At 34.3% G+C, this 24476-nt stretch overlaps 4 protein-coding genes across 9 annotated transcripts; 2 read left to right on the plus strand and 2 right to left on the minus strand.

The window, feature by feature from the left end:
* Positions 1–110: 110 nt before the first annotated feature.
* On the plus strand, positions 111–1133 carry LOC129314990 (paired amphipathic helix protein Sin3-like 1). Its single transcript, XM_054958486.1, has 3 exons — positions 111–242; positions 635–734; positions 944–1133. The coding sequence occupies exons 1-3, from the start codon at positions 136–138 to the stop codon at positions 1094–1096; spliced, it is 360 nt and encodes a 119-aa protein (XP_054814461.1). The 5' UTR covers positions 111–135; the 3' UTR covers positions 1097–1133.
* Positions 1134–1483: 350 nt separating this feature from the next.
* Positions 1484–5956, minus strand: LOC129314961 (uncharacterized). 4 transcript variants are annotated; one of them, XR_008594346.1, is made up of 7 exons: positions 5406–5956; positions 5041–5302; positions 3615–3713; positions 3219–3433; positions 2935–3015; positions 2652–2760; positions 1484–1642 (listed from the first exon to the last, which is right to left on the minus strand). XR_008594346.1 is itself a non-coding variant. In XM_054958455.1 (6 exons), exons 1-5 carry the CDS (start codon positions 5831–5833, stop codon positions 2940–2942), a joined length of 1080 nt encoding a protein of 359 aa, XP_054814430.1. In that variant the 5' UTR covers positions 5834–5956; the 3' UTR covers positions 1484–1642; positions 2935–2939. The 4 variants fall into 4 exon arrangements, 2 of the variants coding, with proteins under 2 accessions (XP_054814430.1, XP_054814423.1); XR_008594345.1 differs by having other exon boundaries at positions 1484–1646; XM_054958455.1 differs by lacking the exon at positions 2652–2760.
* A 562-nt stretch (positions 5957–6518) lies between these two features.
* Positions 6519–10909, minus strand: LOC129314980 (E2F transcription factor-like E2FF). Of its 2 annotated transcripts, XR_008594355.1 has the most exons (12): positions 10586–10909; positions 10415–10482; positions 10203–10255; positions 10021–10098; positions 9885–9935; positions 9557–9629; positions 9304–9374; positions 9146–9218; positions 8972–9033; positions 8460–8856; positions 7719–7851; positions 6519–7030 (listed from the first exon to the last, which is right to left on the minus strand). XR_008594355.1 is itself a non-coding variant. In XM_054958474.1 (11 exons), exons 1-11 carry the CDS (start codon positions 10669–10671, stop codon positions 7838–7840), a joined length of 1026 nt encoding a protein of 341 aa, XP_054814449.1. In that variant the 5' UTR covers positions 10672–10908; the 3' UTR covers positions 7501–7837. The 2 variants fall into 2 exon arrangements, 1 of the variants encoding a protein (XP_054814449.1); XM_054958474.1 differs by lacking the exon at positions 6519–7030 and having other exon boundaries at positions 7501–7851; positions 10586–10908.
* Positions 10910–17164: 6255 nt separating this feature from the next.
* On the plus strand, positions 17165–22366 carry LOC129302384 (alpha-mannosidase 2-like). 2 transcript variants are annotated; one of them, XM_054941266.1, is made up of 4 exons: positions 17165–17961; positions 18320–18469; positions 18823–18855; positions 19182–22366. In XM_054941266.1, the coding sequence occupies exons 1-4, from the start codon at positions 17407–17409 to the stop codon at positions 21921–21923; spliced, it is 3480 nt and encodes a 1159-aa protein (XP_054797241.1). In that variant the 5' UTR covers positions 17165–17406; the 3' UTR covers positions 21924–22366. The 2 variants fall into 2 exon arrangements, with proteins under 2 accessions (XP_054797241.1, XP_054797324.1); XM_054941349.1 differs by lacking the exon at positions 18823–18855.
* Positions 22367–24476: the final 2110 nt, after the last annotated feature.

Raw genomic sequence — 24476 nt, forward strand, 5'->3', positions numbered from 1 at the left:
AAGCAATGCCTGTTTATTTTTTTAATGAATTGCTAGTGTTATTTAACTTCTTATTTTTCATTTTTTTGGCCAATCTGGTCTTATTGCAGTCATCTAACCCTTCCAAACTATCCATTCGGCTTATGGACAGCACGAATGAAATGCCAGCAGGGTTTACCCTTGATCCAAATTTTGCTGATTATCTTTACAATGATTTTCTGTCAGTCTTTCTTGTCGGAACCCCGTGGCTTTATGCTAGAAAGGTATAGATGCTGCAAAGTGTAATATGCGTGTTTTGGTCTGTATAAAACAAAAAAAATACATATATGTAGGTTTTGGTAAAAATCATCTTTTCCTGATGATGGAAGCAAAGTCATCAAAACTATATTTTCTTTTTCCTTTTGTTCTGGTTATAATAAGAGCATGTAGGTTTAAAACTAAGGCATTCTACCAAATGATTCAAAGCCCTTGCAACTAGCCCTGTCCATGGTGGCTTATGTCCTAGATTTGTTACGTCCAAAATATACCAATGTAATTCTTGTTTGAGTCCAGGCCAACCTCACGTTGATTCTCAATTTGCCAACAGTGTATGCTGTGTCTAGATGTTCTCAATTAGTAATGCATATCTTGATGCTCTTTCCAATGATGTGTGCAGGAACAAGCGCAAACATGGTGCTTCAGATGACTTTCCAGATATGAAGGGTGTTAAAATAATTAACAAATTGGACCATGTGATGGCTTGCAACTCAGCCGAGGCATGTAGTTATTTTTCTACGTTTGCTGGTGTTCCGTTTCGATGGTTTAAATATTATCACTTTTTCTTCTGAGACCGCCATTCATCTTGTTTTACTATGTTTCGGGAGAAGTTATTAAGTTCCTTATACATGAATTATGCTAGATTTGCTTGAAGGTTCCATTAGCATTCTGCTATTCTTTTCCCTCACTTGGAGGGTCTCATTTGCAGATAAAGTATGCTCCGTTCACAGAAGACGTCTTCTATCGTCGCCGAAAGAAGCGAAGAACATCGCGGGAGACTGCATCTACCAATCATAACAAAGCTAGAGTAGAGAGATTCCACAGGTTTTTATCAAACTGCGAGGGAACAGCTCCATGGTAAAACTAACTACGGGGTTGCACGGAGGCCTACTTTGGAACTGCTCCGAGGCAATTACAAGGCTGTAAAGTGGCCTTACTTTGCACAGCCAAGCAACTGTATCTTTAAAACAGTAGCCAATGCTCAACTTCATCGACATTTTCACATGAGAAGGAAGAGAGTAGACACGGGACTGTATAGATGTGGGGGTATTTTTTTTTTTTTTTTGAATTACAACTAAGATCAAGAGCTAACAAAGCTTGCAAATAAAATCAAGAATCCCCTTATCATCATCCACTACCTTCAAACGGTTGTATTCAAAAGATAAATACTCACTTGCTCTATCTTAAGCAAAGTTAGCCAGAAAATGAGAGATGTGGGGGTTTTTAGGGTGTCATTTCTGTCAACCCATTTTTGTTTTTTGTTTTGGCTTTTTTTTTTTTTTTTGGGATTGTCATAATTTCTGCCGATCCTTTGTAAAAATAATTTGCTGCTTTCCAGTCTATATGTTTGTTGACCGCAAGCGTTTCTCCCTTTCGGCATCCTTTGAATTTGGTTGATTTTTTGGACCTTCCTATGTGTACAGGACAAATAAAAACATTATGATATAATTTTATGTTAATATTAAAATAAGTTCTAACTTATTTTATTTTTTAAGGAACAGCTGTAAACGACAGGAAAGAAATGTCGTAACACAATCTTTATAACAAGTACACTGCAAGTAATTTCTAATTTCAAAATTCTAAATGAAGTTTTCGTTTTTACACTTGCAAACTATCCATTGTCTTCTCTCGATGGCTATGTAGTTGAAAGGGAGGAAATTGATATTGTAAGTTTTATACCTAATTATGAATCTCATACATAACTACATTATATTCAAATGTATCTTCTTTATGCACTTATTAAATGGAGAGGATTTTGCAAATGGAGTGTTTAAAACATTCCAGCCATCTAACTAACGTGTTCACAGGGAACGGGAGTGGACAGAGGACCATGTCAATTTTGAGCATCTAATGTACATCTTATCAAGATTCAAATTTATTTTAAAAGGTTAAAATATTTCTAAATATAAATCATTTATTTTTCAAGTTAATACTTTAAAGATCAATATTATTGTCTGTCTTCGTTTTTTTAAAAAAAATTAGATTTAATGTTGATAAAAATAAAATTTTGTAATAGCAGCTTTAATAATATTTAAATCATTCGAATTAAATTTAAGTACGATATACACATTTTAACTTTTTAATAACGTACGTCATGCAGAAAATACAAATGATCATATTTTGCTGAAGAGAGTGTTTGGTGAATTTTTGCTTTTGCTCCCCCCCCCCCAAAAACACGTGATCACTACTAATCAGATTAGTCCATTATAAAATCAAAGTTTTACTTGTTCATTTTAAATACACGATTACCATTCAACAGGTTGACATGAAGCCTCTAGCAACTCTAATAAACGTTTTTTTTGCCGAGTGGAAGGGCCTTAATTCAGGTGAAATATATGATTCGGCCAGCCTAAGTATCGCTCCAAGAGAAGTTTGATCATGCCAGCCACACACCAAATAAAAAAAAAGGAGCTTACCTAGAAAACTCGGGGAGGTCTATGCCTGAGTGATACGCGTATCGGAAATGCATGTCATTTTGGCGTTTCGGGATAATATAAGGATTGGGAGGCCAAATGAAGGCATGCTCTTTTTTGGTGCACCATGGGAAATTTCACGAACAGATGGCAGGGGTTATGATAAATCAGGATATGAGTGGTGAAACCAAGGAAGACGAGCAATTATTCCCATTTTTTTCATTGAAGAATATTAATGTTATAATAGAAATTTGAATAGGAAGGAAAAGAATATACACGCTTTTACCTTCTCTATAACAACCCAACGGCACAGCTTAGATGCAATCTGTTCTCCAAGCCTCTTAAACGATGACCCAATAACATACACCTGCCAGTGGAAAGAAAATCTCAAGATCACACACCCCACAAGGACTCTACTTCACTAAAGGAATTGGGGCTTCGTAGGGAGAGAGACAAGCTTCTATGAGCAAGCACATTGTAAAAGGGAACATATCACAGGTACGGATGTGATTGGTTAGAAGATATAGCTCACTCAATTCCAAACCAAAATAGGTAGTGAGAAGTACTAACCAGAAAAGCAACTTTGCTAGATAATCACGAGATGTCTCTACTTTATAACAAAACTCATCATAACCATCTGCCTGATTATCTGAATTTCTTCCAACTGAGTGCTCCATAAAATTTGGGTTAGCATCATCTGAAAAGAATCTCCTCAATATGTTTTGAACAAGTCGCTGAATTATGTCTTTCACTTCCAATGACGAAGGCCGAGACAGCTCAGTCACCTGTCAAGACTCAAGACGAGAGATTTCAGCACCCACTAGAAAGAACAAGTGAAAACTGGGAAAATAGATGACGGTGCAGGTGACTTTTTTTTTTTTCTGGAGGGGGGGCGATTGGGGAGCCTGCTAATCTCTAGTTTTAAGGACAAAAATAAATTGAACGGAAGAAGTTTTGAGTCCTTACCATATCAGGATCCATAGACCGTAGATAATCCAACAAATCATTCCTGTTCCCTCTGTCATGCTCTATTTGTATTATTTCGTGATTCTGAGCTTTTAACTCCTGAAGAAAAATTGTTATATCACCTTAGAATGCAAGCCTCACTTTTGTGCTTTTAAAATAGCCTTAAATGAGTAATCGAACTCTTTAACTTGGGATAGGAAATTTTAGACTACAAGAGGGTGGTGCTTCAGTCATAGTTTATTCAGACAAAGGATTGGGTCACTCCTAGATTTTAGCATTGAAGATGGTATAATCAGATTACAAGGCCATTGGAAAGCACTTTAAACTAAAAAATGTAAATATCTCAGCAGGTATTCAAAAAAAAAAAATACGAAGCAAACTTCTCTCAAAGTATTAGGAAAACAAGAAGTCAATAGAAAAAAATACATAATTTTATCAAAACCAGATTAAAAAAATCTAATGGCATACTCCCTTCATTTCTGTATAAAAGAGAAAAAAATTAAGAAAGTTGGTTAATCATAATAATTAAATCTAAAATCAAAAAAATTGGACTAAAATGCCCTACTTTAGTCAACATAAGCATGCATTAATTATTTCCCGTTAATATAAAATATGAGGGGTGATTTAAAAAATGTGTAATAAATGCTTATTGAAATGAATGATTTTGCTCATATAAAAAACAAATAAAAAGTGATAGTTTTTCTAACAATAAGCGGAGGAGTATAGAACAAACAGCATCCACTGAAAAACCAATAAATGAAACCAACTTAGGTAACTTCAGAGTCCCAAAAGCAATAGGAAATGTAGCAGAAAGCCATCAGAAGTGAGCAGACACAACAGAGACATTTCATTGTTTCAATGATTAACTTTCAAGGTTGTGCACGCAAATCTCATCATCAGGCTTTTCATTTTGGAACAGCCTTCTAACTCAAAAGAGTGACATGAACTCCAAGACTCCAAAAGTTAATATCTTTTAAATATGGAAACCAACTAAAGTTGGTGTGAGTAACAGAGGCTCTTGTTATTTAAGCAGGTGATTGGGGTTCGAACCCCAGCCCTTGTGTAGATAGCACTTATACTTACCCCCAAAAAAAAAAAATGATTCAGAGATAAATGACTTGTTAACAAGACAACAGTCCGGGAGGAAGAGAGCATCTAAAGAAAGAATTGAGTTCCGACTTCTGAGGCACTTCAGCGTTAAACTTAATCACTCAACAGAAAATACTCTGAAATCAGGTATACGTTGTACACATACAAAAAGCACATCACACAACTGAGAAGACTAAAACTCATTGATCTGAAGTCTCACTCCCGTTTTAACATATCATCACTCAGAATATGACATTCATGTGAGGCACTATAATTTCGGAAACACAAACAAGCACTGCATTAAATTTGCGAATCAAAGAGAAAAGTTAGGATTTACTTTTTCTGCAAATGTTAACTCAGACTGCAACTTCTGAATGTAATTCAGAGCTTCAGGAGGCAGATCTGCAAACAAGCGAGGGATGCAAGGTTCCGAGTCTTTGAACGGCAAATGAGGACCAAATTCAATTTCCCTATCGTCACCGCTTTGCTGCCCCGAGACCTCCATCTCCGTTGGACAATTGGACCCCTTTCCATCATAAGGTGTCATATCGAAATTTCTCATTAGGGACATCCTATACTCAGCATTCCACAGAGTGTACCTTAAACCAAAGTAAATGAACCATTTATCACAAAAGGCTCATTCACCATTAAATGCTTGAGGTTAAACATAAGTAATAGCTCTAATCCAAAAGAAAATAATACCCGGTGATGATGGATGAGACAAGAAGGCGATCAAGAGGACGCTTTGAAACCGTAATGGTAACGGACAATTGATCAGACGGTAGCAAACCTAACATCGTAGAAATGGTCTGTTTCATGGAATCCTTCGCGGAAGTCGAAACACCCTCGGAGATAACGGATGCGTCGAGAGGCTCAATTCTCATGAGCATGTTCTCTATGACAGTGAACCCACGGTCAAAGGATTTCTGAGTAGAAACAAAGTCATCGGACACGCCTCCGCCATCAACGCCGGAGATTAAGCACCGGACGAGAGACACAGACGAAGCCAAACGACGGCGCCTGAGGGAGACGGAGAAGGAAGGAGGAGGGGGCGGTTTGGTGGGGTGGAAAGGGTTGGGTGAAAGGTCATTGATGCGGGAGAGAATGAAAGCTCTAGGTGAGACCGCCATGAAGGAGCTCAAGCTGTTGGAAACAATGAGTGTGCGCGTGTGCGCCCCAGCTTGCGCGTCTCGCGCCCACAGGGCCTTCAACAACGATGAATCTGGCTTCAACTTAGCCCATCAATTTTGTTTACATGGTTGTTTTGTTCGCTGTTTGATTAAGGATATGCCCTCCCAATTTGTCTGAATTACGCATTTGTATTTTATAAATTAAACAAATAAATCATATCACATTATTTATATAAATAATAAATAATCTGATTTTTTATATATATAAAAAATTGTGTAACGTAATTAGAGAAAGTCATACAGAGCGTAAACTCATATTTTTACAACAGGAGAAACTTTAGAACATGCTCCATAGTGATTTCCTAAACTTTTCCCTGATCTCTATTTTCTCAGACAGAAGTCATCCTCATCGTCCCATACTCCCACATTCATGATTGATTATTTTGTGTCCAATTTAAATTCTCAAGATCGTTATCACAGGGGCAATGACAATTCATCTTTATTTAATATTCTCAAAATCTTTGTTTAGATTTGTGCAGCTGGTGAGGATGAAACGCTAATGATTAATAATTATGGCCAACCTTTTTTGTCTGTCATCGATAATTATAGTTCTTACTGTAAAGATGCTTCCATTAAAAAAAACGACTATGAAAAACATTCTGCACTACGCCACTATAGCACCCCAATTAAAGATAAAAATGCTACGCAAGCTTCCTTCAAGCGTTAAAGAAAGAACGGGAAGGCACCTAAGTAAAGGCAAAAACACAACATCCAAATTAAGTTTAAGTCTAAGCATGGAATTGAGGAAAATAGGTGAATCTCAAAATTTCAGTGGTGGCAGACGGCCCAGGAAGCAAGGGCTTGAAAATTTAAAACGAATCTAAAGGACACAACAGACCATAGAATAGAAGCTGCGCAGCCGCAAAGAACGAATGGGCCATATAGGGGACCTAGTGGCGCGTCTTAGCGGCTTAACACCACAAAAATCCCAAGATTCTTTCGGAACGACGTTCCTCAACACCCTTGTTTATGAATGGTGACCCTATTTTTCATCTCTAAAATCCCATTTAATTTCAGGTTGTCGTGCCTCAATATCTAATTCTGTCCAAACAAACAACGTCCATCGCCTATCACGCATCCTCATTTGTTGACAACTGCGTTGCACTTTGGATGTGACCCTCCTGTACTGTTCGTTATCTGCAGTTATAATCTTTTTCTCATGACGTTCTTATTACTAAAATATGATAACCAAACAAAATAAGCAACCTTCGTAAATTAGTTATTTACATTTATTGTGAAAAAAAAATTAAAAATTAAGATAAATCATTCACCCATCTAAATCAATACGAACTAATAAACATAATCTGTACGCGTATGCTGTATTCAGGATAAATACATCTTACGCAATAAAACTAATCAAATGATTTAAAAAATTTTGGATATACTTTCTCGAGAAACGGGCAAAAAAACCCTCTTAAGAACAATGTTCTTTTTCTTTTTTCTTTTTTACCTGGTCGTACTTTAATGTTTAATATGTTTCATGATTGATAGATAGTATAAACGACAACAAATTTTAGTCTTTTCATGAGAATCATAAATTTTATTATACAATATATATTGATGATTAAACATCCCCCCCTTTCCAAAATAAAACGAAGGAGCCATCATGCAGTCAATTCTGTACGTAAATGACAGCGCGTAGGAGAAATCAACGTTAACAACCAGAGGGCAATTCTCGGTCTCAGGCATCTTGAGAAACGAGAAAATGTGCAGTGCAACGAATGCTATCTACTCATTTCATTGAGAAAAAATGAACACGTATATTTCACTCTGGGGGTAAAAAGTGGAACATCGGTATATGCTAATGAAAAGTTAGAAAATTCACCCCCCATGAATGGAGATATCTGTCGCCGCGCTGCTGCTTCAACAAGCCACGACTTACACGCAGCAATGAGCAAAGAGGTCGCTCACTCACAGCTGTCACGCCATCAACGAACTCATCCCTTACAATTGGGTCACTGCAATGGTTTAGAGCATGACACGAGTCATATAACATGCAGAACAACACTTTGATAGTTTGACTAGTATTTCTACTGCATTCATTGTAAGTATATTACCATAAGCTGAATTTCATGCATCTAGTGTCAATAGTTTTCAAAAAATTGAGATCAGAACAGTATAACTAACAAGAGAGCATGACACCACCAATAGAACAAGTACAACCGCCACTTAAGCAAATGAAAGAAGTGGATGCACGTCGTGATTCTTTCAGTGAAGTGCGATACAAAATTTCAAGTGAAACGGAAGCACAACTCAGGTGAGCAGATCATAGTCGACTTTCAACTGCACCTTTGTCCAGGATAAAATGACCAAATATTTCCTAGTTCTAGAGTTTAAAGGACGGAAGACTTCTAACCACATAAACCAGAGTTTACAGGGCACTTTCACCTCTTCCTTCTCAGACCTCAATGAATAAGAGTAAGTGAAAGAATAGATCAGTCAAATCAACAAGTACTGGCTTTAATTTGAGCACGTATACAGACCCCCTTCCATCATATAATCAAATTAATTATGCAAGGCAGAGGTAGATTTTAATGAACGTTAGAACATGACATTTAAAAATCACCTTGTTTGTGATACTCAGGGCGATATTTAGAACTCATCGTTTCTATGTCATGAACCTGCCTCATATGTCTGTGCTCTGGATCTTCTCTTCTAAACTTGACGGGAGCAAATGGGCCAAAGTCTATAGATTTTGAACTGCATTTAGGAGGGTGCTCCAACGTTTTACATCTGTATTCATTTTCCAACTCATCTTGTTTTTTATACACTGGCATAATCTTTTCATGGGTCCGCAACTCGATTGAAGGATCTGTTTTATTTCTCTTTAAACTGTAATTTGTAATTTCCGCTCCAAACACTCTTTTCCTGGATGCACTTTGATCCAAGATGCCGTTAGATTCTCTGCTGGCTTTTCCTCCCAACCACCTATATGCTGTTTTCCTATACTCGGGATGATTGGTCTGCACATGTTTGTTTGGGGGGAAAAAAAGAGCTTCAGCCAAGATATGTTATCACAATTTAGGCTCGCCTTTATCAAATTTTGGGAGCTTAAGAAGTATTTGTGGCTTGTTTTACCTTCTCAATCAGATTAATGGATGAAAGAACATTCGCTATGTCATATAAACGTCTGACTTTTGCTGCATATCCATATAAGATAAAAGTGATAGTGTTATTCATTTTGTCCTTCCTTTAGTTGACAATATAATGTGAGATGAATCACTTCAAGGGTGTAAGTGTAAAGCCAATTACTTCTCAAGGCAGTTGAATTCTGGGCATCACCCGGCATTATCTTTGCAGCATCTTCAAGCAAGATAATTTCAACCTGAAAGAAGTGATAGCAGTGCCAAACCAATCAAACAACTAGGCAAACAAAAATTTAGAACATGACACATAGAAATATCACATACATCTGAACAGAGGAAGAGCTTTATGAAATTCTCCGTCAAAAGTGCTAGAGATTTGTCTCTTCTGCAGCCGTCTATAAATAGGAATGCTCTATACATAAGTCATTACCAAAAAATAATAGAAAGAATCTTGCACTATCATTGACCAGTCTGCAACGGAAAATTTGAGGCATATTTTACAAGGACAAGAGATATTAAATGTTCATAATTGATTTTGCAACCTGTCGAGTGAGAACAGGGAGGAAGAAGAGGTTACCAGTTTTGGGCAATGTCATTGCCAAAGGATCGGTTTTGGTTTCAGAACCACTGGTTTCTTTGTCCTTCGATGCCTGGTAGGTTTAACTCAAGGGTCACAAAAAATTCCAAAATGATAGTATGAAAGGAAAGAAACATGTAGATGCACGATTGAAACACAACCCATTCCACCAAGTTTCTCGGAAGGAAGTTCCCAAGATTCAACTAAATCAAAAGTTGGATCCTCAGCTTCCCGTCCTCGTGTGTGTACCAGTGTAAGTATGGTTAATTTGCCAGCAACGGAGCAGCCTTAAAACATTTAAGTCACCAAATTAAAAGGCCAAACTTACTTCAGCTGGCCTGCAGTACGCTGCATCAAATTTTTCTCTCATACCCTCTTCCTGCGCGTATAATATAGCACAGGTAACCTCCGAGTTATCGAGTTCAAACAAAACACTCATAAGAAGGAAGGAAACGTCTGTTTACCTTAAGCTCGTTCAAAGCTCGAGGAATTTCGCTGAAACCTTTCCATAGGTATAGATTTTTCCCTTTTCTTGCCACGATCTAGAGATTTGCATGGGGGAAATATCAATGATCACAGTGGTTCAAAATAAACAACGAAAATATCATCTTTTTAAGTAAATCATAAGACATAAAACTGCGCTTACTCCAACACTCTCCAATATGTTGACTACATCATACATGCGGCGACGCTGAACTCCTGGAAATTCAAGTGAGTGGTTAATACCAGAACCGGGATCTCGGAAAAAGCAGGACCCATTGGACAGTCAGACTCTCATCTTGCAGCTTCTCAGCAGCTAATAAATATTCAAGGAAAAATGGAAACAAAGTGGAAGTAAGAGCAAATAAAGACGTAAACCTAGTCGGGAAGCAGCATCGTCGAGTCCAATCGTCCCAATTCCTTCGCGATTATATAGTTTGAAGAAGCTGAATGCAAATAAATCATCTTCAAATTAACATAAAAATCCAGAAAAACGAAAAGACAATATTCAAACTCCAGTGAATCCAACAGATGAAAAAGGGGGTTTACTTAGAACAAAGTAACCCAAGTGACTTGTCTTTCCGGGAGTAGATCTGTGGGGTGGAATCAGAATCTTGAGGAACAGATGAAGACATATCCACCGAAAGAGTGGAGCAAGTGGCTAGCTGAGGGAGATCCTTCGAACGACGCAATCGGAATAGCGGGACCGTTAAAAGGGGGTGGGGAAAGCGGTGGCTTGGCGGGCTTTCAATTTCGAAAACGTGGTTTTGGAATTAGGGTTCAGAATTTTAGTTCTAGATTCGAAAGCGAAAGAGACCGTGCGGACTCACCCATATATTATGGAATCGGAGCGTTGTCGTCATGGACAACGCGGGAATTCAAATTCAGATAAATGGCGCCTTTGCTTCTGTTGGATCTATCAGATGCTGATGAGAAAATTTACATTTACATTTGCAGTCAAACTATGTTTAGCAAAAATTGCACGACTTCATTGTATTTTTCAATTTCAGTCAAACTATGTTTAGCAAAAATTCACATTTACTAATCTATCATGCAATTAAAATTAAAAAAAAAACTGTTGCACAGTGGCAGTATATTGAGCCAAAGGAAACTTTTTTTTTTTTTTTTGCGTGGGAGAAACTCCTTGCACATCATCTTCGTAGATATGGAATTAAAGTATTAATTAAATTCATTGGAAGATAGGTTGTTGCGAGAGAAAGAATAATTTTGATGTTATCTTTTACTTTCTTTCAACATATTATGACTTGTATAAGTATTCATTTGGTCAAGAGAAAAAGTGTGGCTATTTACAATAAGTGATGACTATCTTTTAATATAATTTTTTCTTTAGCCTTAAATGTTTGCAGAGGGACAAGAGATAATTTCTCGCATCAGAGTATAACGACGTGAGACAATCCTGTTTGTTTTCTCTTATCTAATGATCGCATTATACATTTTTTAAACTGTAATTTTCCTGCAACTTCAAGCAAGCAAGTGGTGGGAGAAAAAGCAAGGGGAAAAAGTCAACTGTGTCACTGTATTACTGCCTAGAGAAAGTAAAATATGATCACATCCTTTTTATTTTATTTTATTTACAAATACATCTTATTTATTTTTAAAACTTTTATTAAAATCTATAATTACTACACAAACGGTTAAGTTATATATATGAGATTAAAATATCCATTTTTTAAACTTAAATGGTATCCAAAATTAGTTTTTTTGACCAGTGTTATCTAAAGATCATTTAACTCATTCAAAAACCTTGATGGATATATTTGCACCCTTTTATTCATATTTTAAATTAAAATTTGTTTCGTGTGCAGACTTATTTATTTAGCATTTTTTTAAAAAATTTTAAATAAATAAGTTAATTGAAATAATATTTTTAACACGTATCTGCAAAAACACTTAATATAATGAAGTCAAGAGAAAACAAAAAGGAATCAAATTTCATGAACTTAGTATTTAGATGTGCGTGGAATGATTTTTGATGAAATAAGTGTGGGATACGTGAGAAAGTAGGAACAGGAATAAAGGTGAGAATGAAATTTAAAATCTCGTTCGATATGTCAATGAATTGATGGTATAATTTTTATTGAATATTTCATATGATAATATTTCTTCTTATGTAAGTGTTTTTTTTTTTTCTGGCAAACCAAACCGCATTGCTATGAGAAAGCTATGAGTTGTACATTGGTATTTAAAATAAAACACAAATCTAAGGCTACAGCCAAAAAATAGGGTATAAGTTACCATGAAACTTATCACGTGTGGTTAATGGTAATTGTTAGGGCTATTTTTCCCTTGCTGCTTAAAATGATTGAAATCTTTATTGAATGGATGTTCATAATGTCTTTCACCGAGGTGATTGAAATGAGGAAGTTTATATGTAGCTTCCCTGATGGCTTGCTAACGAGAGGGAGAACAAATCATGCAAACTTCAGATTTGTTTGTTTTTTATTTTTAAAAATTATTTTTTGTTTTTGAAAACAGGAAAATTAAAAAATTTGTTTAATTAAGTGTTTTTTATTTAATTGTTTCTAAAACTGTTTTCATTTTTATTTTTAAAAACAAAAAATTAGAAACAACTTCAAATTGTTTTTATTTTATTTTCTCGTTTTAAAATACACTATACTAGATTATTAAAAATTATAATTATCTTGATTAATTTTTATTATAAATAATTACCATTGACTTCCTATAACTATTACTATCTGTTTTAAAATTTTAAAACTGTTTTTAAATTAACATAATTAAACAAATTTTTATTTTATTTTGTCTTGAAAACAATTTTTAAAAACAAAAATAAAAGCAAAAACGAAACAAGCCCTTAATAAGTCCCTGCATTGCTCAAAACAAGCCTCTAAGCACTAAAACACTGATGGTTTCCAATAGAGTAAAAATAATTATTCCTTGTTTTTTAATGCTACTAGAGATGATAAAGTGCCGGTATTGGTCTTTGCTGATTATTTATTAATAACTAAGACTTCCTTAATAAATATACAAAGGATAAAAATATGGACGAATTTAGAGGGGGCAACGGCCTGCTCCTATATCTCTTTGAAAAATTTTAAAATTTTAATTGTAATAAATATTAAATTAGATTTTGGCCTGCTTACTTCATTTATATTTTCAGTGCAAGGTGACTAAATTGCCTTGATGTTTAAGAATAAACAGTGCGAGTGACACAGAGAAATTCGCAATCAATGTTAACAATTTTTTAAGTAAAATTAACAATCTAATGAGTCATGATAAATAATTTTTACACAAATTAAATAATGTACAAATAATATCATGGATTCTATGAGTAACATGAGAAAACTATTACAAGTAATGTTAGTAATTTTCTATGAAAAATTAATAATTTGACAAGTTATGATGAATGGACGAGTAACATCATGAAGTATAACAAGTAACATAAGAAAATTAATACATAATGTTAAAGATATTATAAGTAAAGTTGATAATTATCTTAAATCATTCAAGAAGAACATTTTGATCACTTTATTTTAACATTTTATTTCACTTAAGTCCCAAAATCCCATAATGTAATTTTAGATTTTTTTTTTGTTTGATTTATAGATAACTAACTACTATGGTCTTTAGATGAAATTCTTCCCAAAGCAAATTCCCAACATCCGTAATAAGAAAAATTTAAACAACTTGATGCTTATTGTGAAATTATAATTATATTTAAAAAATTATTTAAAAAATGTACTCCTTTTATTAAAAATATAAGACATTTTTAATATTTTAAGATATAATTATTGTATTTTTTTTAAAGTGCTTTTATTAAATAATAATTTTATATTTATTTTAGAATGAAACATCCTATTATATAGGGATAAATATGAAAAAATATTGTTAGCTTAAAAACAAGTAACTACTTTACTGAGAAAGCGAGATTTAATTAAAATGCCTTATATTTTTTAATAGAAGAAGTAGCTTTTTATTTTTTAATAATTAACAATCACAATAAAACCTAGAAATCCAAATCTTAATAAATACTCCATTCGGTCATATTTATACTATACATTATATAAATAATTTTTGATCTAAAATATATGACACCTTGTAATAACTAAATCATTTTTTAAATTTTACCCCTTATTAATTAGCGTGAAGGTATTTAATATGATTGTATTATTATTTAAAGTTAATGATAAAAATAAAAGTACCTTTCACTTTTTTATGATATTAAACAAATTTTTAATATGCGTGAAATTGTTAAAAGTTTTTTATAATAAGGGCTCGAGGGATTAAGTGGTAGAATTGAAAAAAATTAAATACTCTACATATTTTTCTCCCCAAAATCTTCTTTATATTGAAGACATGGAAGAGTTGTCTTAAACCTAATACCTCATTTGGTATATTGAAAATGATTTTGATGGGAGCGGGAATGGATATGGAGTTGGAGATGGATATGGAAATGGAGTTAGATATAAAATTTTAAAATATGTTTGGTATATCGATAAAATTGAAAAATTATTTTTATTTGATATTGATATTTAAAATATAAAAAAATAAAATGCTCTCATAACTCGGTAATTGAAGCTTGGCTAGCACTATTAAAGTGGGATGAAGAAAAGCTATTGCCATCTTTCTACTATCAAAACAACAATCAACCTTCCAAAAATTGTAATAAATTAAAACTCAACCCTTTAAATCTGTGAAGGCATGAAATAAAATAAAAACAAGAAAAAAAAACTAAATGAAACCATACAAAACCCAAAACCTAGATTTGAAGGTTGTGGCTATAACGAAGAAATGAAATCACCCAAACTCCAAATGCACTATAGAGAAGAAATGAAATCAAATTTAAACAAGAAACAAAAAGATATATAGATCACAACCCAACAATCAATTAACTAAAAACGGTAAGAGATTGTAGATCTAAGAGATGAAAGAGAGAGAAAAGATCAAACTAGTACTTATGCCTTAGAGGATTCGCTGATCTTGCTATTGGTGATGATGATAGAGGTCAGAGGTTGCCATAGAGATGAAGACCGTGTACGGTTGGTCGTCGATGGTGATTTCATTGTTTCAAAGCTTAAACACTCCCTCTCTTCATCGATGGAGGTCTTGAACGGTGATAGGAGTGATGAGACAATGACGGGTATCAGGTTTAGAATAAGGAAAAAAGACGGAGTCAGAGAGGATCGTTAATGAGGTCACCGATGACTGGTGGTGAGGTAATTGAGGGTGTCGTGGAGGGGTAAAAGAGACAGATGATTTAACTTTTATGGAATTTTAGCCATTTTCATAGGTTTAATGGCGGAACCCAATTCCACATTTTGGTAGAACTGAGTTCCATATGAAATCAAAAATCTGACATACCAAGCGGGACAAATTTGAGTTTCATGTTCAATTTCATTTTCATGGCACTAAAATCCTTCATACCAAATAGGCCGTAAGAATTGTTGGAATTGGAATTCTATTTGACCAACTAGCTTACTTGCCAACTTGACTTTAGTTACTGCAATTAGATAGAACCTTGCGTGTGCAGTAATATGTTATACATGTGGGGGTGTAATATATGCAATATATAGAGAGTATCTTTCCTTTTTTTTTAATATGTATTTTTTTTATAGTTTTTAATTCTAAATTAAATTGCTATAATTTATTTTATTTTCATAAATTCTTGTAATTTAATCAATTAAATATGCTAATCCCTAATAATTAAAATTCTTAATTTTTTTTTAAAAATGAAATTAGAACTTTTACATTTTTATTAAACTATTATATAATTTTAAAATTAATTATATAAATTTTATAACTCAAAATTTATATAATTAGATTATGTTTTCTAAATAAATTATATATTTATGATTTTCATAATAATTAATAAAAATGAACATATTATAGTAAATTGTTTCTTAGCTAAACATTTTAAATTAATTTTTTGGTAAATTTTTAAATTTTTTTGAAAAAATAACCATTTATTAACAATTTTAATTTTTAATAATTAATATATTTAATAGATTAAATTATAATAATTTAATTAAGATAAAATAAATTAAGGGCTTTTACATGTCATAAGACTAAGTAAAAAAAAAAAGCATATCTTTTCTTAAATTTGAAAATTAGCCTTTTAATATTTAATTTATAATTAATTTACAAAATTATCGTTTTCATATATGCTTTTTGTAAATATCAGAAGATTCAAGACATAATAAATCTTTGAAATTGAATGTAATGAATATGAGATATATAATAGAAAATAACTTTTTTTAAAGACGAATGCTAGAGAGAAGAAAGAATTGAATGCAAGAGAGACGAACGCAAGACATTATAGCAATGTGAGCAAGCTATAGTCACAATTGTGTGAGACAAATACAATATGAGATACATCGATGGTACTCGACGAAACGGAGCACGTCAATGGAGAAATGGAGCAATAGATTCATATTTTTAATTTATTAGTTTAGGTATTTGACTTTCTATGATAAACTAAGAGTTCAAAATTTTTTGTGAATTATGTTTGATTCATTTTGAACAAATAATTATGTGTTTTTTGTATCACTAATTCGCGATACCATATCATTAATATATTGCTGTATATTATTGATATACTGTTGTAAATCAACATAATTAAATAATTAAATATCAATTTATTTATTATTAATATATATATGTATATTAATGATGTAGTATCACAAATTAACAATAAAAAATACATAATCATTTACCTAAAATAAATCAAACACGATTCGCACAACATTTGATGTTACCGAGAGATTTAAAGATGGTGAAAATCTGATGACAGATAATAAATTTTAGCTTGGTCTTTTGCTTCCAGAAATAAAAATTTCTCTTTAATGTTTAATATTCTCTTCATAGTGTTCTTTAAAAAAACAGAGAAGGAGAGAAAAAAAAAATTCTGCGATGAAGAAAGGCACCGACAATTTTATATTTAAAAAAAGAAATGATTCAGAGGAAGAAAAAGAAAGATTTGGTCAGTTAAAAAGTGATTACAATAAATATATTATATTTTAATAATAAATTTAATTTAAAAATAAAAATATAAAATATATCTTATTGTTTTAATAAATGGATCATATTTTAAAATATTTAAAAATTTTATCTATAATTTATAGCAGCTATATTTTTTTAAGACTATTAAATTAATTTCTTTAATAAATTATGAAGAACTAATTCAAAATAAAAAAAAATTAGAACGACTTATAAATTAATTTTTCTTCGGTAAAAGGAAAAAGAAAGAGGAAAAGTAGCCTTCTCTTCTCCCTCCTGCTGCACCACCTCTAGGCGATTGTCCGGGCACCAGCAAATCTGATATGATCGTATGAACACGCTGGAGTAGAAACAGAAACAAGCATTTTTCAAGCTTTCATTTTGGAGGCAGAGTCATGCCCTTCTCTTCCTACATTAGCCCCGCAAGGCGTGGAGCCTGGGTTCAATCAATGCTTCCATCATCCTCAAACACCAAATCCAAGCTTCAACCTAGAAAGTCACGCAGGCGAGCCGCTCTCAAAGATTTCTTCCTTGCTAATTTCTTCACGATCGGCCTCGTTTTTTCCCTCATCCTCTTCATCTTCGTCCTCATTCGGTTTGGGGTCCCCAGGCCTGTTGCTTCTCACTTCAAATACCGCGCATCTCGCTACCGGAAAAATGTCCGGAGGTCGATATTGGCTAACCGTGGGAACTACTCCCATTTGGTTGCTAGTGTCGACATCACGACGAAAGGCTTGTATGATAAGATTGAATTTCTGGACGAGGATGGTGGGGCTTGGAAGCAAGGTTGGAAAGTGTCTTATACAGGAAACGAGTGGGATTCCGAAAAGCTGAAGGTCTTCGTGGTACCCCATTCCCACAACGATCCCGGTTGGAAACTGACTGTGGAGGAGTACTATGAACTGAAATCTCGTCATATACTTGATACCATTGTGGAAACACTTTCGAAGGTGAAATCTATTTGCTCGTTTGTTTTTTATCTTCCTTTTCTATTTAAGGGTTAGTTTGGAGGAGGGGCGTAAATTTTCTTGATCACATCAGTTAACTTCCCACTTCAAAGTTGCACAACGTATAAAGATGCACTGCATGAGATAACAAAAATTTAAAATGTCGCTAACTTTGTTTCCCTCACAGTTGAGTCCATCGTATATCCTTAAGTATATTTTAAATGCAGGGGAAACCTTTCGAGTTTAAGCCTGTCAGTTCGTTAGATCGTTTTTGGACTTCTGTTAATAGCATTATTAGGCATCAATTTGAGAGCAACTTGGCCTATTATATGGACTGAATTGTGGGTACCTGGATATGCAGGATGATCGTCGCAAGTTCATATGGGAAGAAATGTCTTACTTAGAGAGATGGTTTAGGGATGCGGCTGACGAAATGAAGGAATCATTCATCAATTTAGTGAAAAATGGACAATTAGAAATTGTTGGAGGTGGCTGGGTGATGAATGATGAGGTAATGCAGGTCTCATGAGTGATGGCTCTTATCTTATTGACAGCATTTTTTTTATAAATGCTGTAACTCCAGATTTACTTTTTTTTCCCCTTTACTAGAAAGGAGATACTCATGCATGGATGAAAAATTAAATTGAGACCTGCCTTAAGCTTTACAAAACAAAGGCTATTTGACATACGAGTTCATCCTCCTGTTATTAAATTCGTTCTCTATAAATGTATTCATGTTTGGAATGCTTTTTTCAATGTAAGGATCTTACAAAGCTTCCCTGTTCATGAAATTGACCTGTGCTGGACCCAATGGTCTATTGGTGGAAATTTGGCTCATGTTTAATTTTTCCCCCTTTCTTGCAGGCGAATTCCCACTATTTTGCTATAATTGAACAGGTATCCTAAGGCTTTCTCTATCCTAAGCATTGGTTGCATTGCTTTTCTGTCTTGCTTGGAACTGTTTTGCTTATCTGTTGTATTGATATAGTAAAATGATGTTAAGAATCCCTATTAACACATTTTGTCTTGCATGTCTTAGAAATGGTTTCTTCCACCCTCCTTTTAGCAATATAGTAAAATTATATGGAAAATGTTTTCTGAGGATACTAGAAATGATACATTGAAATTTGATTAATTACTTAATCAAAAAGTTGATATGAGAAACTGTTGTTGATTCATGGTTAGTATTTTGTGTCTTTATTTTGGACATTTTTTTGCATCAGATGACAGAAGGAAACTTATGGTTGAATGACACCATTGGGTTTGTTCCTAAAAATTCTTGGGCCATAGATCCATTTGGTTACTCATCTACCATGGCATACATTCTACGTCGAATGGGTTTTGATAATATGCTTGTCCAAAGGACCCATTATGAGCTGAAGAAGGAACTTGCATGGCATAAAAATTTAGAATACATATGGCGTCAAAGCTGGGATGCCGAGGAGAGTACTGATATTTTTGTCCATATGATGCCCTTTTATTCATATGATATACCCCATACATGTGGTCCAGAGCCAGCTATATGTTGCCAGTTTGACTTTGCACGCACTAGCGGTTCTATTTACGAACTATGTCCATGGGGACAGTATCCTGTAGAGATCACTCAGGAAAATGTTCAGGAGAGGGCACTTAAATTACTGGACCAATACAGGAAGAAATCTACTTTATATCGAACAAATACTCTCCTCATTCCTCTTGGAGATGATTTTCGTTATGTTAGCACCGACGAAGCTGAATCCCAATTTAGAAATTACCAATTGTTATTTGATTATATCAATTCAAACCCCAGTTTGAATACAGAGGTGAAGTTTGGCACTTTGGAAGAATACTTCCAAACCCTTCGTGATGAAGCAGATAGAATAAATTATACGCATTCTGATGAAACAGGGTCTGGCATAGTGGTAGGTTTTCCTTCTCTGTCTGGGGACTTCTTCACTTACGCTGATCAGCAGCAGGACTACTGGAGTGGCTATTATGTTTCACGACCATTCTTCAAGGCTGTTGATAGGGTGCTAGAGCAGACACTTCGTGCCACAGAAATGATGATGGCTCTAGTGCTTGGGTTTTGTAGGAGACAAGTATGCGAAAAGCTTTCAATAGGGTTCTCCTATAAGTTGACTGCAGCCAGAAGGAACTTAGCTCTTTTTCAACATCATGATGGGGTAACTGGTACTGCAAAAGATCATGTAGTTTCAGACTATGGAACTCGAATGCATACCTCATTGCAGGATTTGCAGATTTTTATGTCAAAAGCGATTGAAGCACTTCTTGGTATACGCTATGACAAATTGGATCATAGTATTGCTCGTTTTGAGCCTGAACTGGTGAGACTAAAGTATGACGCTCAACCAGTGCATAGAGTAATCAATACTCATGAGGGGACATACCAAACTGTAGTCTTCTTTAATCCTTTGGAACAGACAAGAGAAGAAGTGGTGATGGTTGTCGTTGACAGTTCTGACATTGCTGTGGTTGATTCTAACTGGACTTGTGTCAAAAGCCAAATTTCTCCTGAATTGCAGCATCATAAAAGTAAGATCTTTACTGGGAGGCATCGAGTGCACTGGGAAGTCTCTGTTGCTGCAATGGGACTGGAAACATATTACATTGGCAATGGTTTTATGGGTTGTGAAAAGGCTAGGCCGTCAAAGCTGATTTTTTTCTCCAAATCTGATTCATTTTCTTGTCCTACTCCATATTCCTGCTCAAAAATTGAAACTGATGGGATTGAAATCGAGAATCAGCATCAAAAGCTCACTATAGATGTAAAGTATGGTTTGTTGCAGAAGATAAGCTTCAAAAATGGTTCCCAGAATATTGTAAATGAGGAAATTGGCATGTATTCAAGTTCAAACAGCGGAGCATACTTGTTTAAGCCTGATGGTAACGCCCAATCTATTATTGAGGAAGGTGGACAGTTGCTGATTTCAGAGGGCCCTTTGATGCGGGAAGTATACTCTTATCCAATGACGGCATGGGAGAGATCTCCCATCTCTCACAGTACCCGTATATACAATGGAAAGAACTCTGTCCAAGAGTTTGTCCTTGAAAAGGAATATCACGTTGAGCTTCTAGGAGATGATTTTGACAAGAAGGAGTTAATAGTTAGATATAAAACGGACATTGATAACAAAAAGGTTTTTTATTCTGATTTAAATGGATTTCAGATGAGCCGAAGAGAAACTTATGATAAGATTCCACTCCAAGGCAATTACTACCCTATGCCTTCTCTTGCATTTATGCAGGGATCTGATGGGCAGCGGTTTTCTGTCCATTCCCGGCAATCGTTGGGTGTGGCAAACCTTGAAAAGGGATGGCTGGAAATTATGCTTGATCGTCGTCTAGCAAAAGATGATGGGCGTGGCCTCGGACAAGGAGTGAAGGATAATCGTGTAATGAATGTGGTCTTCCACATAACTCTAGAATCCAACACTTCCTTCACCTCAAATTTGGCTTCAGGTTCTTTACCTCTCAACCCCTCTCTTTTCTCTCACTGCGTTGGTGCTCACCTGAATTATCCATTACATGCATTCATTGCTAAGAAGTCACAGGAAGTATCTGTGCAGCCACCATCTAGATATTTTTCTCCTCTGGCGGCTCCCTTGCCATGTGATTTGCATATAGTGAACTTCAAAGTTCCCAGGCCTTTAAAGTTCTTACAGCGACCACCCGAAGACTTTAGATTCGCTCTAATCTTGCACAGGAGGCATTGGGATTCTTCATATGACAGAACTGGAAGATCACAGTGCAGTAATCTGGCCAACGAGTCGGTGAATATCTTCAGCATGTTCAGGACCCCTGCTGTTTTGAAGGTTAAAGCAGCTTCCTTAAATCTTTTGCACGATGATCCAGAGGTTCTGGGATTAACAGAGCAGTTTGGAGATCTTGCACAAGAGGGGCAGGTTGACATATCTCCGATGGAAATCCAAGCCTACAAGTTGGAGCTCCGACCACAACAGTTTTAAACACTCATAAATCAGTCACCATTGCCGCTGATATTAACGGGGTAAAATTCCAACAAACTGATTTTTGTTACTGCTTAACTACTGATGGGAATAAATTGTTCCTGTCTAAACTTCATTCTCATTTGTGGGTTGAAGTTTTCAGTTATGACTAAACGTCCATGGTGGTAGAGAAGTTGCAGCACCGCTTGAGGAAGCGTGTGGCGGGGTTTTCGTAAATTGCAATTCTTTTTTAAGATGGGTTTTTAACACGTGAGGCTTCTTTTTTAATGCTGTAGCATCTATGTAGATCTTTCCGAAACCAAAAGGCCTTCCGCTCTCAGGGGTTTAGATGTACATGTACATATTCATTACTCATATACATGCACAGCCACTGAACTCGTGTATTCTTTCCAATGCTTGATGCAAAATAGTGGAAACAGGAGCAAGAGACAATCCGTAGACAATTCTCAAGTGCCTATGGATTAGCGCTTATTGAATTGTCTTCCATAAATTATTAAATTTTTCGAAGAGGATTTGTTTATGGACGAAAAACTAAAATGTCTGGACCTGATCGATAAAAATTTAAATGATTGAATTTCACATGAGAATTTTATCTTATGGTGAATTTATGTATTCATATTTATCTTGATGCAACCAAGCATTCAAATATTCAAATTTATATGATAAGCCTATGTCATGGATACAATCTAAATGCCGAAAATTATCCAACTTTTGCTAGTTGGGCCTACCACATGTTTCAATTGGGTTGTGATTTTGGATTTTAAAAGGAGACGGGGCCCAATTTGAGTATGGATGGGACTCTTTAAGAAAGACAGACTAATGGGTTTGAATATTACAAAATTCTTATTACAGCACTATAATTAAGATACCTTATGTTTTCATCAATAAATTAAGATACTCTATTTGAAGATTGAAAAAAAAAAAAAATCAGACCATCAAAATTCACTTGACGATGAAAAAAATTTCTTCGCTGTAATACAATGAAGATTAGAAATTCTAGCCTATTAAGATTGTAGCTATAATGGGACTTTTAAAACTACTTTTATTTTCTTTTTTGAAGTGATCAATTTAAAACACACAATTTAGAAGACAGTAAAACCATTTGTATTAAGAGAAGAAGAAGAAGCCAGTAAAACTATCTCTTGCTAGCATTATAAGATCATTTCGTTTTGTACAGTGAGATAGTGACATTGAGCGCGTTGTTGGGAAGAACAAACGCTGCTGGTTGTGATCTTCACCACCTCATCTTCAAACGTGACCGCGAAACTTAGATAAACTTATTTCATGTATTTGTTATTAATTTTTATAATAAAATCTCTCGCAAAATGTTTTTTTTTTTTGGCGATTCAACTTTATAGTGTTGGGATGAGGTCTCTAATGCTTTTCTGAATCTCGAAGAGAAGGTCAGGGATAGGTACCATGTGAACCCTATCCAAGTGTCTATCAATCTTTGAGAAGCGCTCCGAGCAAAAGAGATTGGGTCCGTCATGTTTAGTGATGTGAACTTTCAATATTTAATTAGATAATTTATTAAAGAAAAATTACAAATTATACTTAATTTGGCCTTGAAAATATGTCAGAATGAAGCAAATGAAGTGATCTAAGAAATGGATCAGAATATCATGTATTTTTTTTTTTGTTACTTTCTTTAGTATATAAATAGTTGAGTATAGACTATAAGTACAAGCAAGCATACCTGAGGAGATAAGTACAATTCCAACCCGACTCTACACGCACTTTAATTAGCAAGTTAACAAACTCTCTTCTCTTTTCGCAAATAATACAAATTTGTTGATCAGTTGATCTCCTTCCTTCTTTACTCTCCTATACCTGAAAACCAGTGGACTCAACCATACCATCATCTTCAAATACAATTATACATGTATGTACGTATTAATGCATGTTTCACTTCTTGCTTTAGAAAAACCAAGGAGCAAGATTAGTAATTTTCTTGGTTTTTATATGTATGGCCCATGAGAGCAATTAATCATCATTGTTTTAGGGGTGAAACCGGCCTTGAGGTTGAGGGGGGCCAATTGTTTTTAGAAAAAATATGCGCAAGCATATATTGTTAATTTGAATTTTTACATTCTTTATAAATAATTTTTTTAAAAAATAAATTACAACTTTTAAAACTAATGATAATTATGTACAAGGAAATACTTACATATTTATCCTTATATATATATATATATATATTTCTTTCAATTAAATCAAAATAAATGGGTCTTAAAGTGTTAATAATGTTAATAATAAAAGTTTGTTATAGAATAAATAATATATAAAAAAATTCATAAGTCTTAATTTTCAAGTCATTTTCAACATATTTTATAACAAACTCTTATTATCACTCTCTGAGGTCCCATACAAGCAATCTAAATAGTAAAAGCTTCCTGAAATATTATCATTGAAGTGATAATTTTAAAAATGGAAATATTTTAATAAAGTAATATAATAAATGTTTTATTCTTACTTAAAATAAATGAATTAGACACTATAACTAACTAATATGTTTATAGTTTTACTTACAAGTCACTTCTAATATGTTTTATC

Source organism: Prosopis cineraria, unplaced genomic scaffold (genome assembly GCF_029017545.1).
Source record: "Prosopis cineraria cultivar Desert tree isolate PC_DT_omini unplaced genomic scaffold, ASM2901754v1 PC1, whole genome shotgun sequence".
Lineage (NCBI taxonomy): Eukaryota > Viridiplantae > Streptophyta > Magnoliopsida > Fabales > Fabaceae > Prosopis > Prosopis cineraria.